Consider the following 13,542-nt stretch of genomic DNA (forward strand, 5'->3'; position numbering starts at 1 on the left):
AAAAAAAAAAAAAAAAAATCTCAAATGTCAATTAAGTTGTTTTAAAAGTCTGGTTCTGCCATTTATTTTGAATATTAAAGAGATTAAAGAGTTGAGATTGTATAGCCAGCTTTGAAAATGTTGGTTGGTAAAGGTCTGGAGGTGATCCATAAAGCCACTAGGTGCTTTCAGGATTTACAAGGCCTAACTCCTTGTAATAGCACAGCTTATCTTTGTTTTATTAAAAAAAAAAAATTTTTTTTTTTTGAGATAGTTGGCTACCAGGCTGGAGTGCAGTGATATGATCATGGCTCACTGTATCCTTGACCCTCCTGGGGTCAAGTGATCATGACTGACTGCATCCTTGAACTCCTGGGCTCAAGCAAGTCTCCCAACTCAGCCTTTTGAGTACCTGAAATTGCAGGTGTGTACCACCATGGATGGCTAATTTTATATTTCATTTTCTGTAGAGAGGGGTCTCATTATGTTGTTGCCCAGGCTGGTCTCTGAACTCCTGAGTTTGTGAAGCAGTACTCCCGCCTCTGCCTCCCAAAGTGTTGGGATTACAGACGTGAGTCGCTGCACTTGCCAAAATTTTATTTATATATATATATATATATATATATATATATATATATATATATATATATATATATTTAGACAGAGTCTTGCTCTGTCACCCAGGCTGGAGTACAGTGGTGTGATCTTGGCTCACTGCAACCTCCACCTCCTGGGTTCAAGTGAGTCTCATGCCTCAGCTTCCCACGTAGGTGAGATTATAGGCATGCACCACAACGCCCAGCTATTTTCTATCTTTAGTAGAGATGGGGTTTAACCATGTTGGCTAGATTGGTCTTGAACTTCAAGTGATCCACTCGACTCAGCCTCCCCAAGTGTTGGGATTATACCGCTTCCGGCCCAAAACGATCTTTTAAATGAACATCTGTAGGTTTTATTGTTGTAGTGTTCTGGTGTAGTCTGTTTTATTGTAGTAACTATCTGAGAGCTGGTAAGTTGAGACCATAAAAAAAAAACAAAAACCCAAAATCATGCTTAAAACTGATTCTTTCCAAGGTTGCATTTTTGTTAAAATCTACTTAATAGTTGGCTGGGTGATTTTTAAAATTTTTCTTTTTTTTTACTGTGTCCTGGTCTGAGGAATGATTGCTTCTACATACCACTGTTATCGCCAGTATTTAATTATGCTTGTTCTGGTCCGTGAAGTTTGATAGGAAGGGAAGAAAGAGCTTTGGTTGGCTGTCCTAGATTCACAAGTTAAAATTTTCACGTGAGTTAACTTTTTTTTTAATTTTAAAGGACAATTTGCTAATTTAACATTTAAAAAGCAAACTATTAGATACACTAGTTAAGTTTACTCATAGTATCTTCTCTCAGGAAGTGTTCCTGCATATGTATACAGAGGAGAAAATACTAGGGAGATATATTGCTGTAGTTTCACACCCCTCTGCTTTGTAATCGGTAAGGGGATACTCTGCATCCACTATGAGAAATTAACTAGCTCTCTCGATAAATGTTATATATTATTAAATATTGTTAGAAAAGCAGGCTGCTGAACAATATTGTTTCTAGTTTAAAAATGCAAGGAAAACTATTGTTTTTGTAGACATGCAGTATATATGCAAAATTTGTAAACAACGCTTTAAAAGGATATACAATCTCTGATTTTTCCATTTAATGATGGTGCGAAAATGATAGACATTCAGTATGCTCCTCAGTTTATGATGGGGCTATATCCAGATACATGTATTATAAATTGAAAACATTGTAGTCTGAAAACGCACTTTTGACTTGCTTATATTTATGATAGGTTTATCTGGATGCAGCTGTGTTATAAATTGAGGAGCGCCTGTACATCAAAATTTCATTGGTTACTTTGTCCAAAGAGGGTGGGATTGTGTAGAAGGGACATTTCTTTTTTGTCTATGCCAAATTTTTTTATGTGTTTATCATTGTGATTTGCCTACATTGAAATAAAAGTAACAGCATTTAGACTTAATTTTCCTTTCATGATTTGAATAGAAGTTTTGAGTCAATTGTAGTCCTAAACTTCAGGCAGTCCTGAAAGTCAACTTTTTATTATTCATACAGGGAATACCCTTACAGGTAAACAGCTATACACCGATGTACATTAACATTTAACTTCTGATAGAGTTAAATGTGAAAATTACAAGATGGCAAGATTTACATGCTATGTAACCGTCTGTTTTCTTTTTCTTTTGTTTTTTTGAGACGGAGTCTTGCTCTCAACAGGCTGGAGTGCAGTGGCATGATCTTGGCTCACTTCAGCCTCTGCCTCCCAGGTTTAAGCGATTCTCCTGCCTCAGCCTCCTGAGTAGCTGGGACTACAGGCATGTGCCATCACGCTCAGCTAATTTTTGTACTTTTAGTAGAGATGGGGTTTCACTATGTTGGCCACACTGGTCTTGAACTCCTGACCTCAAGTCGTGATCCACCCGCCTTGACCTCCCAAAGTGCTGGGATTACAGGCATGAGCCACCGCACCTGGCCTATCGTCTGTTTTCTTACGTCATGCACTTTTAAAACTTCTGAATAACTTGAAGTTTCTTCACATTGTAGGACTTACCATTTCATTCAGTTATTTTCATTAATACATGATAGGTGCTAAAAACACTAGATGTAGTATTAATGCCAGACAGATTTTGCAATGGAATATGCCTCGTGAATTTGTTTTTTAGTGATAATAAATCAGGGGACGTTGGAATTATTCTGGAGAGAAAAATTTCAAAATGAAATAGAATTTAATAATAATGGGTTGTACATATTTCTTAAGAGATATCTCAGACCGGGTGCAGTGGCTAACACCTATAATCCAGCACTTTGGGAGGCAGAGGCAGGCAAATCACTTAAGCTCAGGAGTTTGAGACCAGCCTGGACAGCATGGTGAAACCTCATCTCTACAAAAAATTAGCCAGGCATAGTGGCGTACATCTGTGGTCCCAGTTATTCGTGGAGGCTAAGGTGGGAGGATCACTCGACCCTGGTGGGTGGAGGTTACAGTGAGCTGCCATTGTACTCCAGGCTGGTCTCGAACTCCTCGGCTGCAGCCATCCACCCGCCTTAGCCTCCCAAAGTGCTGGGATTACAAACGTGAATCACAGTGTAAGCCAAAAAAAGATACCTCTTTTTGAAGCACAGTGGAAATTTCTTTTAAACTTGGTAAAATGTTAGATCACTTTAGAGATATCAGTGGTTGGTGGGTGTCCTGAAATAGGCTCCCAAAAATGTTTGAAGACTTGAAAATAGCGGTTCTTTAACTTGGCTGCATGTTGAAGAAAGGAGGGGTGGGGGTGCTTAAAAATTATTGATGATTTGGTTTCATTTGCCAAAATTCTGACTTGATTAGGGGAAGGGATAGGCATTGGGGTTTTGTTTTTATTTTTTGAGACAGAGTCTTGCTCTGTTGCCCAAGCTGAAGTACAGTGGTACAACCTTGGCTCACTGCAACCTCCACCTCCCAGGTTTAAGCAATTCTCCTGCCTCAGCCTCCCAAGTAGCTAAGACTACAGGCATGTACCACCATGCCTAGCTAGTTTTCTTGTGTTTTTATTAGAGACAGGGTTATATACCATGTTGGCTAGGCTGGTCTCAAACCCCTGACCTCAAGTGATCCATCCTCCTCGGCCTCCCAAAGTGCTGGGATTACAGATGTAAGCCGCTGAACCTGGTTGCCATTGGGGTTTTTAATGTACAGCTAAGATTGTATACCACTGTCTTGAACCCAGTTCTTGTCATCTATGGTTGTCCTGGCTCTTTAGCAACAATTCTCTGTGGTAATTTGTTTTTTGATATCTCATGTAAAATGGTCTCTTCCAGTTACCCTCTCCCTTTCCTTCGTGCCACTTAACACAGTGTACTTTTTGCTTGGTTACTTGTTTGTGGTCCTCCCCTCTACTGCAGTAGGAATGAGCCATCTTGTTCACTGCTATATGTCCAGTTGCTAGCACGGGGCCTGGCACATAGTAGTCACTCAGATGGTTGAGCACATGATTTTCTGACAGGCATGAGCCACTGTGCCTGGTTAAAAACATGTTTTTAAAAAGTTAAACAGGGCCTAGATGAGGTAGCTTGTGCCTGTAATCCCAACAGTTTGGGAAGATGAGGCTGGAGAATCACTTGAGCCCAGAAGTTCAAGAACAGCCTGTGCAACGTGGTGAGACCCCATCTCTACAAAAAAGTTTGTGAAAATTAGCCAGCCATGGTGGTGTGTATCTGTGGTCCCTGCTACTGAGGTGGGAGGATTCCCTGAGTCGGGAATGTCCAGGTTATAGTGAGCTGTGATCATACCACTGCACTCCGGCCTGGGTGGTGACAGAATGAGACTCTGTATCAAAAAAAAAAAAAAAGAATCATTGAGTACCACATTGTATTAGAACTGTAAAGGTAAAGAAGTAGGTACCTGAATGTCCTGTTCTGTTTTCATTGATTTTATATGATTGCTAATAATGATCTTGTTAGTATTTAATTAGATGGCAATTTGATAGGTTTAAAAAAACAAAACAAAACTCCTGGTATTGATGATAGGAATAGGTTGTGCACCTTTATGCACATTTGTTTTCCTAGCTAACAGGGTGAGCTAGCTAATGGATTATAGTCATGTCTCGCTTATTTTAATGGGATCATAAATGCCTGCAATTTTATCTTAGACTGATACTGAGTCTGCCCCTTAAAGCTACATTAAGTGTAAGTAAACATATCTTTGTTAATACTGTTTAATGCCAAATGTATTACCTTATTTTTGTCTCCCATCTGTAGGCTAAAGAAATCCTGACGAAAGAATCCAACGTGCAAGAGGTTCGATGTCCAGTCACTGTCTGTGGAGATGTGCATGGGCAATTTCATGATCTCATGGAACTGTTTAGAATTGGTGGCAAATCACCAGATACAAATTACTTGTTTATGGGAGATTATGTTGACAGAGGATATTATTCAGTTGAAACAGTTACACTGCTTGTAGCTCTTAAGGTAATTTCACTTTTATGTTGGGGCGTGTTGAAATGGGTAAGATAGTCCTCTTGAATGTTTTTTCCCAATTATTTTCTCCCAGATACAAATTACTTGTTTATGGGAAATTTTGTTGACAGAGGATATTATTCAGTTGAAACAGTTACACTGCTTGTAGCTCTTAAGGTAATTTCAGTTTTGTTGGGGCATGTTGAAATGGGTAAGACAGTTCTCTTGAATGTTTTTTCCCAATTATTTCCTCTACCCGAGTGTTAAATTTTAAAACAAAATTCTACATTTAGGAATATATGTTTGGGTTTTGGACTTACAAATCATAGGCGTCTGCATTCTGAGTAAGGGGATGATACAGAATCAAAAGGAAAGGAATGAATGTCTCAGTCATATTATTTGAAGAAATAGGCCAGGTGCAGTGGCTCATTCATGCCTGTAATTCTGGCACTTTGAGAGGCCGAGGCAGGCAATCACCTGAGGTCAGGAGTTTGAGACCAGCCTGGACAACATGGTGAAATGCTATCTCTGCTAAAAATACAAAAACTAATTGGGTGTGGTGGCAGGTGCCTGTAATCTTAGCTACCCTGGAGGCTGAGGCAGGAGAATTGCTTGAACTCAGGAGGTGGAGGTTGTGGTGAGCTGAGATTGTGCCACTGCACTTCAGCTTGGCAACAGAGGGAGACTCCATCTCACAAAAGAAAAATGTTAGAGTGCTGATGAAATAGATATTTTAGGTCAGTAAATTGGTATATGGAGAGGTAATGTAATTAATTATAGTTGTGTTTTTAGATAACTTTTGAGGTATTGTAAATGTATAAACATACCAAATGGCAAAATGTGTACATCAGCTGGTCACAGTGGCCTGTGCCTGTAATCCTGCACTTTTTGAGGTTAGGACAAGGTGGGCATATTGCTTGAGTCCAGGTGTTTGAGACCAGCCTGGGCAACATGACCCCGTCTTCAAAAAAAGAAAATTGAGTGGGGTGGCACAGGCCTGTAGTCCCAGCTGCTAAGGAGACTAAGGTGGGGAGAGTTGCTTGAGCCCAGGAGGCCATGGCTGCAGTGAGACATGATCTTGCCACCCTATACTCTAGCTTGGGTGACAGTGAGACCCTGTCTCAAAAAAAAGGGGAAGAAGTTCAAGAAAAAAAGAATTTTTCTGAGGAAGAAATTAAAGAAAATATTTTATCTAAAATTTAATAGTGAATATGTACATTATGGTTTATCTAAGTTGAATAGTTTTCAGCCATTAACAATGATATTATAATCTAGAATAGACTGGGTGCAGTGGTTCACTCACGCCTGTTATCTCAACACTTTGGGAGGCTTGGGGAGGCAGGGAGGATCAGTTGAGTCCAGGAGTTCAAGAACAGCCTGGTCAACATAGACCCCATCTCTGCAAAAAGTTTGGGGGGAAAAAAAAAAACTAGCCGGGTGCAGTGGTGCCCACCTGTAGCTCCAGTTACTCAGGAAGCTGAGGTGGGGGGATTGCTTGAACCTGGGAGGTCAAGGCTACAGTGAACCATGATTGCATCACTGCACTCCAGCTGGGTGGCAAAGCAAGAGCCCTGTGTTTCTGAAAAACCAAAAATCTAGAACTGAAGAAAGCAAGTTCCAAATTTACATGCGCTACATACCAGTTGTAGCTTTGCAAAATGTACGGATGATCTGAACATGAAGCAAAAAGTGGTAAACAGCTTTTAGGGTGGCAGGCCTCTCTGCCTTTCCTTTGAAATAAATTGTTTGACTTTACCCAAAAATCTTGGGGAGATTTTTTTTTCTCTTCCATGGCAACAGATTCATTTTTATTAAAGAATATTCAAAATGATAAAATGGCTGTCAGACTTTTCTAATATTAGAGAAGCAATGAGATGTGAATTTAGCAAGAGCTGAATGCATAGTGATGAATATCTAAATTGTGTAGAGTGCTACAAAACATTTTTGGAGGTCATTATTTTCTATATCTGTAAAATGAAGGAGTTCGACTAGATGGTGGAATGTTTCTGCAGTGACGCTAAATACTATGAAAGGAGCTAAGCTGTGCTAAAAACCCAGGATGAATCCTAGTGCTCAAAGAGGAATGAATGTGCTACCCTTAAGAGTTTATGCAAGCAGTCTGGGCAGTCTAGTGAGACCCTATCTCTTCAGAAAGCAACTTTAGCCAAACACAGGGACATGTGCTATAGTCCTAGCTGCTCTGGAGGCTGAGGTGAGAGGATTGCTTGAGCCTAGGAATTTGAGGCAGCAGTGAGCTGTGATCACACTACATTTGAGCCTGGGCGACAGAGTGAGACCCTATTTGGAGGAAAAAAAGACTAATTCATGAAGGTGTAATGGGCTGAATTATAGCCCCCAAAATTCGTTTGAGTCCTAACCCACAGCACCTCAGAATGTGACTGCATTTGGACAGTTAATTAAGGTAAAGTGGGGTCACATGGGTAGACCCTAATCCATTGTAAGTGGTGTCCTTATTAGAGATAAGGACACAGGCAGATGGGGAAGAAGATAAGCCAGATGGAGAAGATAAGCATCCATAAATCAAGGAGAGAGGCCTTCAGAAGAAACCAACTCTGCTGACACCTTGATCTTGGACTTCTACCTCTGGAACTGTGAGGAAATAAATTTCTGTTGTTTAAGCCACCTATTTTCTGATGCTTTATTGGGGCAACCTTAGCAGAAGAATACCTGGGGGAAGGATGTTCCTTTCAGTAAATGATGTTGAAGCAAATGGATCAAAATGTATGGTAGAACTAAACCTAAGAGCTAAAGCTATAAAACTACCAGAATAAATCAGAAAATCTTTGTCAGGTTAGGTAAGATTCTTAGATACAACAAAAGGATGATCCATAAAAAATGGAAAAATTGGACTTTATCAAAATTAAGATTATTTTACTTCAAAATATGACACCAGAAAAAAAGTATTTGTATTCAATTTTTTCGTTTTTTGTTTTTTGAGACGGAGTTTTGCCCTGTCACCCACGCTGGAGTGCAGTGGCGTGATCTCCACTCACTGCAACCTCTGCCTCCTGGGTTCAAGCGATTCTCCTGCCTCAGCCTCTCAAGTAGCTGGGATTACAGGCGTGCATTACCACACCCAGCCAATTTTTTGTATCTGTACTAGAGACCGGTTTTCTCCATGTTGGCCAGGCTGGTCTCGAACTCCTGGCTTCATGATCTGCTGGCCTTGGCCTCCCAAATTGCTGGCACAGCAGGCGTGAGCCACCCTGCCTGGCCTCAAATATATACATACTTACATATATATATATATATTTTCTATAGTGAATAAAAGACAGATACTTTTTAAATGGGCAAAATATTTGAATGGATACTTCACCCAAGATGATGATACATGAGTGGCCAGTGAGCACATGAAAAGATGCTTGATATCGTTCATAATCAGGGAAATGAAAATTAAAGTAACTGAGATACTACTTCACACATATTAGAATAGCTGTAATCAATAAGGTAAATAATACCAAGTGTTGGTTAGTACTAGAGATAAAAATCTTCATGCATTGCTGGTGGGAGTATAACGTGGTCTAGCCACTTTGAAAAACTTTTTGTTTCTCAAAAAGTTAAACATTACCACGTGACCCAACAGTTATATTTGTAGGAATCTTTCCAAGAGAAATGAAAGCATATGTCCACAGGAAAACTTCCATGCAAATGATTATAGCAACATTATTCATATTAGCCAAAAACCCTGGTATCTTACCTGTGAATAGAGAAACAAAAGAAATGGTATAGCCGTACATTGAAGGACTGTGCAACTATGAAGAGGAGCAAACCACTAAACTGTGCTACAACGTGGTGAGCCTCAAAAATATTTAAGTGACATTTAGCCAAAAGATACAAAAGACTCCATTTTGTATTCCATTTATATGACATTTCTAGAAAAGACAGACTCAAGACAGAAAGTAAATCAGTGGTTGCCAGGAGCTAGAGTGGGAGTGGAGAGTGACTGCAGACAGGCAGGAGGGATCTTTTCAGGATAATGGAAAGGTTCTAAAACTGGATTGTGGTGATTGTTGCATAACCATAAATTTTTGAAAAATTATTGAACTGTAAAGTAATTTATGTGTGGGGTTTTATATACCATTGATTATGCTTGGTATAAAGCTGGTGATAGAGTGAGTTTGATTTTAGTTGAGATGTGGTGAGCAAACACCCCATGGGGGTTTAAAAACTTTGTAGAGCTGCGGTTTTGGTTCAGTATGATAGAAGATGTGTGCTGGTTCTTCAACAAAATTGTAATTCTAGTGTTTTTTCTATAGAATGTTTCCTGGATTGTCATTGGTTCTTGAAAGCTAGTTGATTATGTTTTCCATTTTGTTGTTGTAGGTTCGTTACCGTGAACGCATCACCATTCTTCGAGGGAATCATGAGAGCAGACAGATCACACAAGTTTATGGTTTCTATGATGAGTGTTTAAGAAAGTACGGAAATGCAAATGTTTGGAAATATTTTACAGATCTTTTTGACTATCTTCCTCTCACTGCCTTGGTGGATGGGCAGGTATGTGGATCTCAAAACTCCTTGCTGGTTATTTCAGAGACTCTGCTTTCTTTAATGTTGAGGTGCTCATGACCCTTTGCACTCTTTTTTTTTATTTTTATTTTTTTGAGACAGAGTCTTGCTCTGTCACCCAGGCTGAAGTGCAGTGGCACACTCTCCACTCACTACAATCTCCACTTCCCTGGGTTCAAGCAATTCTCTGCTTCAGCCTCAGCGTCCTGAGTAGCTGGGATTCCAGGTACCTGTCACCACACCTGGCTAATTTCTTTGTATTTTTTTTAGTAGAGACAGAGTTTCATCATCTTGGCCAGACTGGTCTTTAACTCCTGACCTTGTGATCCACCTGCCTTGGCCTCTCAAAGTGCTGGGATTACAGGCGTGAGCCACCGTACCCAGCTGACTCCATTCTTATACCTCTTTGGGAATATATTTTAGTAGAAATTGATAGCATTCATTCAAACTTAAAAAAAAATTTAATTTGACAAGTAATTGTGTCCAGTTTTTTAAAGTGCGTTATTATTTATATCAGGCACTGAACTATATGGTGGGATCACAGAGGTGGATGGTGTAATCCATATATCCTCTCAGACTGTTTTTGGACAAGCCTGGGAGATGTAAGGAGCTAATTATTGGTTTAGGTAGATGTGTACACAAAAGAACTTACAAGAAAATTTTTTGAGTATGAAAACATTAGTGTCTGGCAGGGAATAGGAGTAATATCCAAGAAGTTTTCTCAAAGGAGCTGTTTAAGGTAGAGTCTGGGTGTGACAGCAATGGTCTGTTAGGAAGAATGAGAGTGTACTGAGTAATTTAGAGTGGGCTGGAGCAAAGATGTACCCTGCAGAGTCAACCCTCATTCAGGCAGAGCACAGAAACACCAGTGGGGCCAAGTGGTGGGGGCACCCGGCTCATTTTTTAAAAAATTTTATAGAGACACAGGGTCTTGCTGTGTTGCCCAGGCTGGTCTCAAACTCTGGGCCTCAAGCAGTCCTCCTCCCTCAGCTTCCGAAAGTGCTGGGTCACAGGCATGAGCCACTGTGCCCAGCCAAGAATGTTTACCAATTTTTTAGGTGAGGTTAACATTTTAAACCACTCATTTCAGATCTTCTGTCTACATGGTGGTCTCTCGCCATCTATAGATACACTGGATCATATCAGAGCACTTGATCGCCTACAAGAAGTTCCCCATGAGGTATGACTTTTATTTGATAAAATCTTTTCAGAAAACGTATTAGGGAGTGGAGAAGTTTAATTGTAAGTTATTTCATTATATGCATTCTCTCATTTAATTCTAAAAAACAACTTGAGGTGTGAGCACTATTGTCTGCCCTGTTCAGAAGAAGCTACATTAAGAAACCTGCCAAGATCACAACAGCTATGGAGCTGGGTTTATTAGGACCTAGGTTGTCTGTCTTCGTAGCTCTGAAATTTGCATGATATGGGCAGATTAATTAGGGCGTTGCTGTTGGGCCCCATGGATGTCAGCTGTGTCTCATAAAGACTGCTAGAAAATACACCTTGTTTGATGGCAGATGTTTGACTTCAACTATACAGTCTTATTAGCATTTTCCACAAACATCACTCAAAAAGGGTGACTTAGGTGCTGCTTCTGTTGCATTACTCAAATACTGTGTTAACCATGTTTGTGAAAGGCAGTTTATAACTTGAAGTTACTTTTTAGGGTCCAATGTGTGACTTGCTGTGGTCAGATCCAGATGACCGTGGTGGTTGGGGCATATCTCCTCGGGGAGCTGGTTACACCTTTGGACAAGATATTTCTGAGACATTTAATCATGCCAATGGCCTCACGTTGGTGTCTAGAGCTCACCAGCTAGTGATGGAGGTATGCTCTGTTCTTTGAAATATGACTTGCTTCTTAGTAAACGTAAGGAAAGATATTAGGGAATTTTAAATTAATGACTTTTGTGAGAAATTCTATCTGTTCCTTCTGATGAGTTTGCCATTATAGTGTGAGCCTTTTCAGTAGATGCATACTAGAATTAAAAGCTCAAGCTTTTGATTACAGTTAATTAACCGTTAACATGTTTTCAGAGAATTCTGAATGGAAGTGCTTGGGATTTAAGAGTGGGAAAGTAAGATGTAGGAAGTTGGAGTGTATAATATTTTATGATCCCACTGTTTATTTCATGTATTTAACACATATATATGAAGGAGAGACTGGAAAGAAATACACTAAAATGTTTTAAATGGTCCTTTGGTGGGTAGGATTACAGGTGATTTGAAAGCAGGGGAAGAGGCTAACGTTCCTTTTTTTTTTTTTTTTTTTTTTTTTTTTTTTTTTTTCCTGAGGTGGAGTCTAGCTCTTTTGCCAGGCTGTAGTTCAGTGGCGCCTTCTTGACTCACTGCAACCTCTGCCTCCCAGGTTCAAGCAATTCTGTCTCAGCCTCCCAAGTAGCTGGGATTACAGGCATATACTGCCATGCCTAGCTAATCTGTGTATTTTTAGTAGAGACGGGGTTTCACCTTATTGGCCAGAATGGTCTCGATCTCCTGACCTCGTGATCCACCCACCTTGGTCTCCCAAAGTGCTGGGATTACAGGCGGGAGCCACCATGCCTGACCAGGGCTAAAGTTCTTGATATGGCACACTGATGAGCATATTTTAAAAAATAAAGTCCTAGGCCGGGCGCGGTGGCTCAAGCCTGTAATCCCAGCACTGTGGGAGGCCGAGACGGGTGGATCATGAGGTCAAGAGATCGAGACCATCCTGGTCAACATGGTGAAACCCCGTCTCTACTAAAAATACAAAAAATTAGCTGGGCATGGTGGCGCATGCCTGTAATCCCAGCTACTCAGGAGGCTGAGGCAGGAGAATTGCCTGAACCCAGGAGACGGAGGTTGCGGTGAGCCGAGATTACGCCATTGCACTCCAGCCTGGGTAACAAGAGCGAAACTCTGTCTCAAAAAAAATAAATAAATAAAGTCCTAATTAGTTTAATACTAGTACAACTCTGTGGGTATTGATAAAATCTGACTTTGCTAAAGATAAATTTGTGAACAATACTAAACGAAAAGTAACAGCAGTAGCTTGTACATTCAGATGGATGGACTTGGAGGAAGCAAGGCTGGAAAGGCAAGAGGCATGTCTCATTTGTTCCTGGGCAGTGAACCACACTAATAGGCCTTTACCTATGACAAGAAAATTAGTGAGGTTCTGGTCTCCAGGATTAGGTGTCTACCTCTCTAGAGAATGGCCACATAAATACTTATTCTTAAATCATGTTTTAAGGCCACTGCAGTAGAAGAGGCTAATGAGACACTACCATTTTCAGCAAGTCAGATACATAAGAAGCAGTTTATTCTTTGGTGGTTGGTGCTGTTAAAGGCTTTTTTTTTATTTCTTTCTAGTACTAAAAGACCGAGTTTTGTAATTAGGGGGAAAACAAAATACATGTGTGTCTCACAGGTTGTATAAAAAGGGTTATTTACAGGTTGTATAAAAAGGGATATTTACAGGTTCTATGAAAAGGCATTATTATTAACGCAAATTTGTAAGTCATCCAGAAAAAAAGCATTAATATTTCTTAAGCCTCTTTGGCAGGGGTGGGAATGAGTAGAGATTTTCTCTCAAGTGAAGTAACATTTAGTTGTAAAAAGTAAGATATTTATCTCCTTTTCCTTGTAGGGTTATAACTGGTGCCATGACCGGAATGTAGTAACGATTTTCAGTGCTCCAAACTATTGTTATCGTTGTGGTAACCAAGCTGCAATCATGGAACTTGACGATACTCTAAAATACTCTTTGTAAGTACTTCTACCTGCCTGAACAGTTGATTGAATTGGTAAATATGTAGGTTTTTATTTTGTTTATTTATTTATTTTTTGAGAGGGGGTGTCACTGTATTACCCAGTCTTGTCTCGAACTCCTAGGCAGAAGTGATCCTTTCACTTTGGCTTCCCAGAGTGTTGGGGTTACAAGTGTAAGCCACAGTGCCCAGCTTGAATACATAGTTCTAAATGGGAGGTTTAAAGTTTAAGTGATTATGCTATGCTAGATTCCAACTTTTTTTTTTTTTTTTTTTTTTGAGACGG

General features: G+C 40.0%; 1 protein-coding gene across 1 annotated transcript in view; it reads left to right on the forward strand.

The window, feature by feature from the left end:
• PPP2CA (protein phosphatase 2 catalytic subunit alpha) overlaps window positions 1-13,542 on the forward strand; it is a 33,623-nt gene that overhangs the window by 18,132 nt on the left and 1,949 nt on the right. The window contains exons 2-7 of the mRNA XM_017532392.2: window positions 4,774-4,939; window positions 5,105-5,148; window positions 9,316-9,489; window positions 10,592-10,681; window positions 11,171-11,332; window positions 13,136-13,254. Of these exons, the coding sequence (XP_017387881.1) occupies window positions 4,774-4,939; window positions 5,105-5,148; window positions 9,316-9,489; window positions 10,592-10,681; window positions 11,171-11,332; window positions 13,136-13,254 (755 nt within the window). The remainder of the gene's footprint in view (window positions 1-4,773; window positions 4,940-5,104; window positions 5,149-9,315; window positions 9,490-10,591; window positions 10,682-11,170; window positions 11,333-13,135; window positions 13,255-13,542) is intronic.

This window comes from Cebus imitator, unplaced genomic scaffold, assembly GCF_001604975.1.
Source record: "Cebus imitator isolate Cc_AM_T3 unplaced genomic scaffold, Cebus_imitator-1.0 Scaffold76, whole genome shotgun sequence".
Lineage (NCBI taxonomy): Eukaryota > Metazoa > Chordata > Mammalia > Primates > Cebidae > Cebus > Cebus imitator.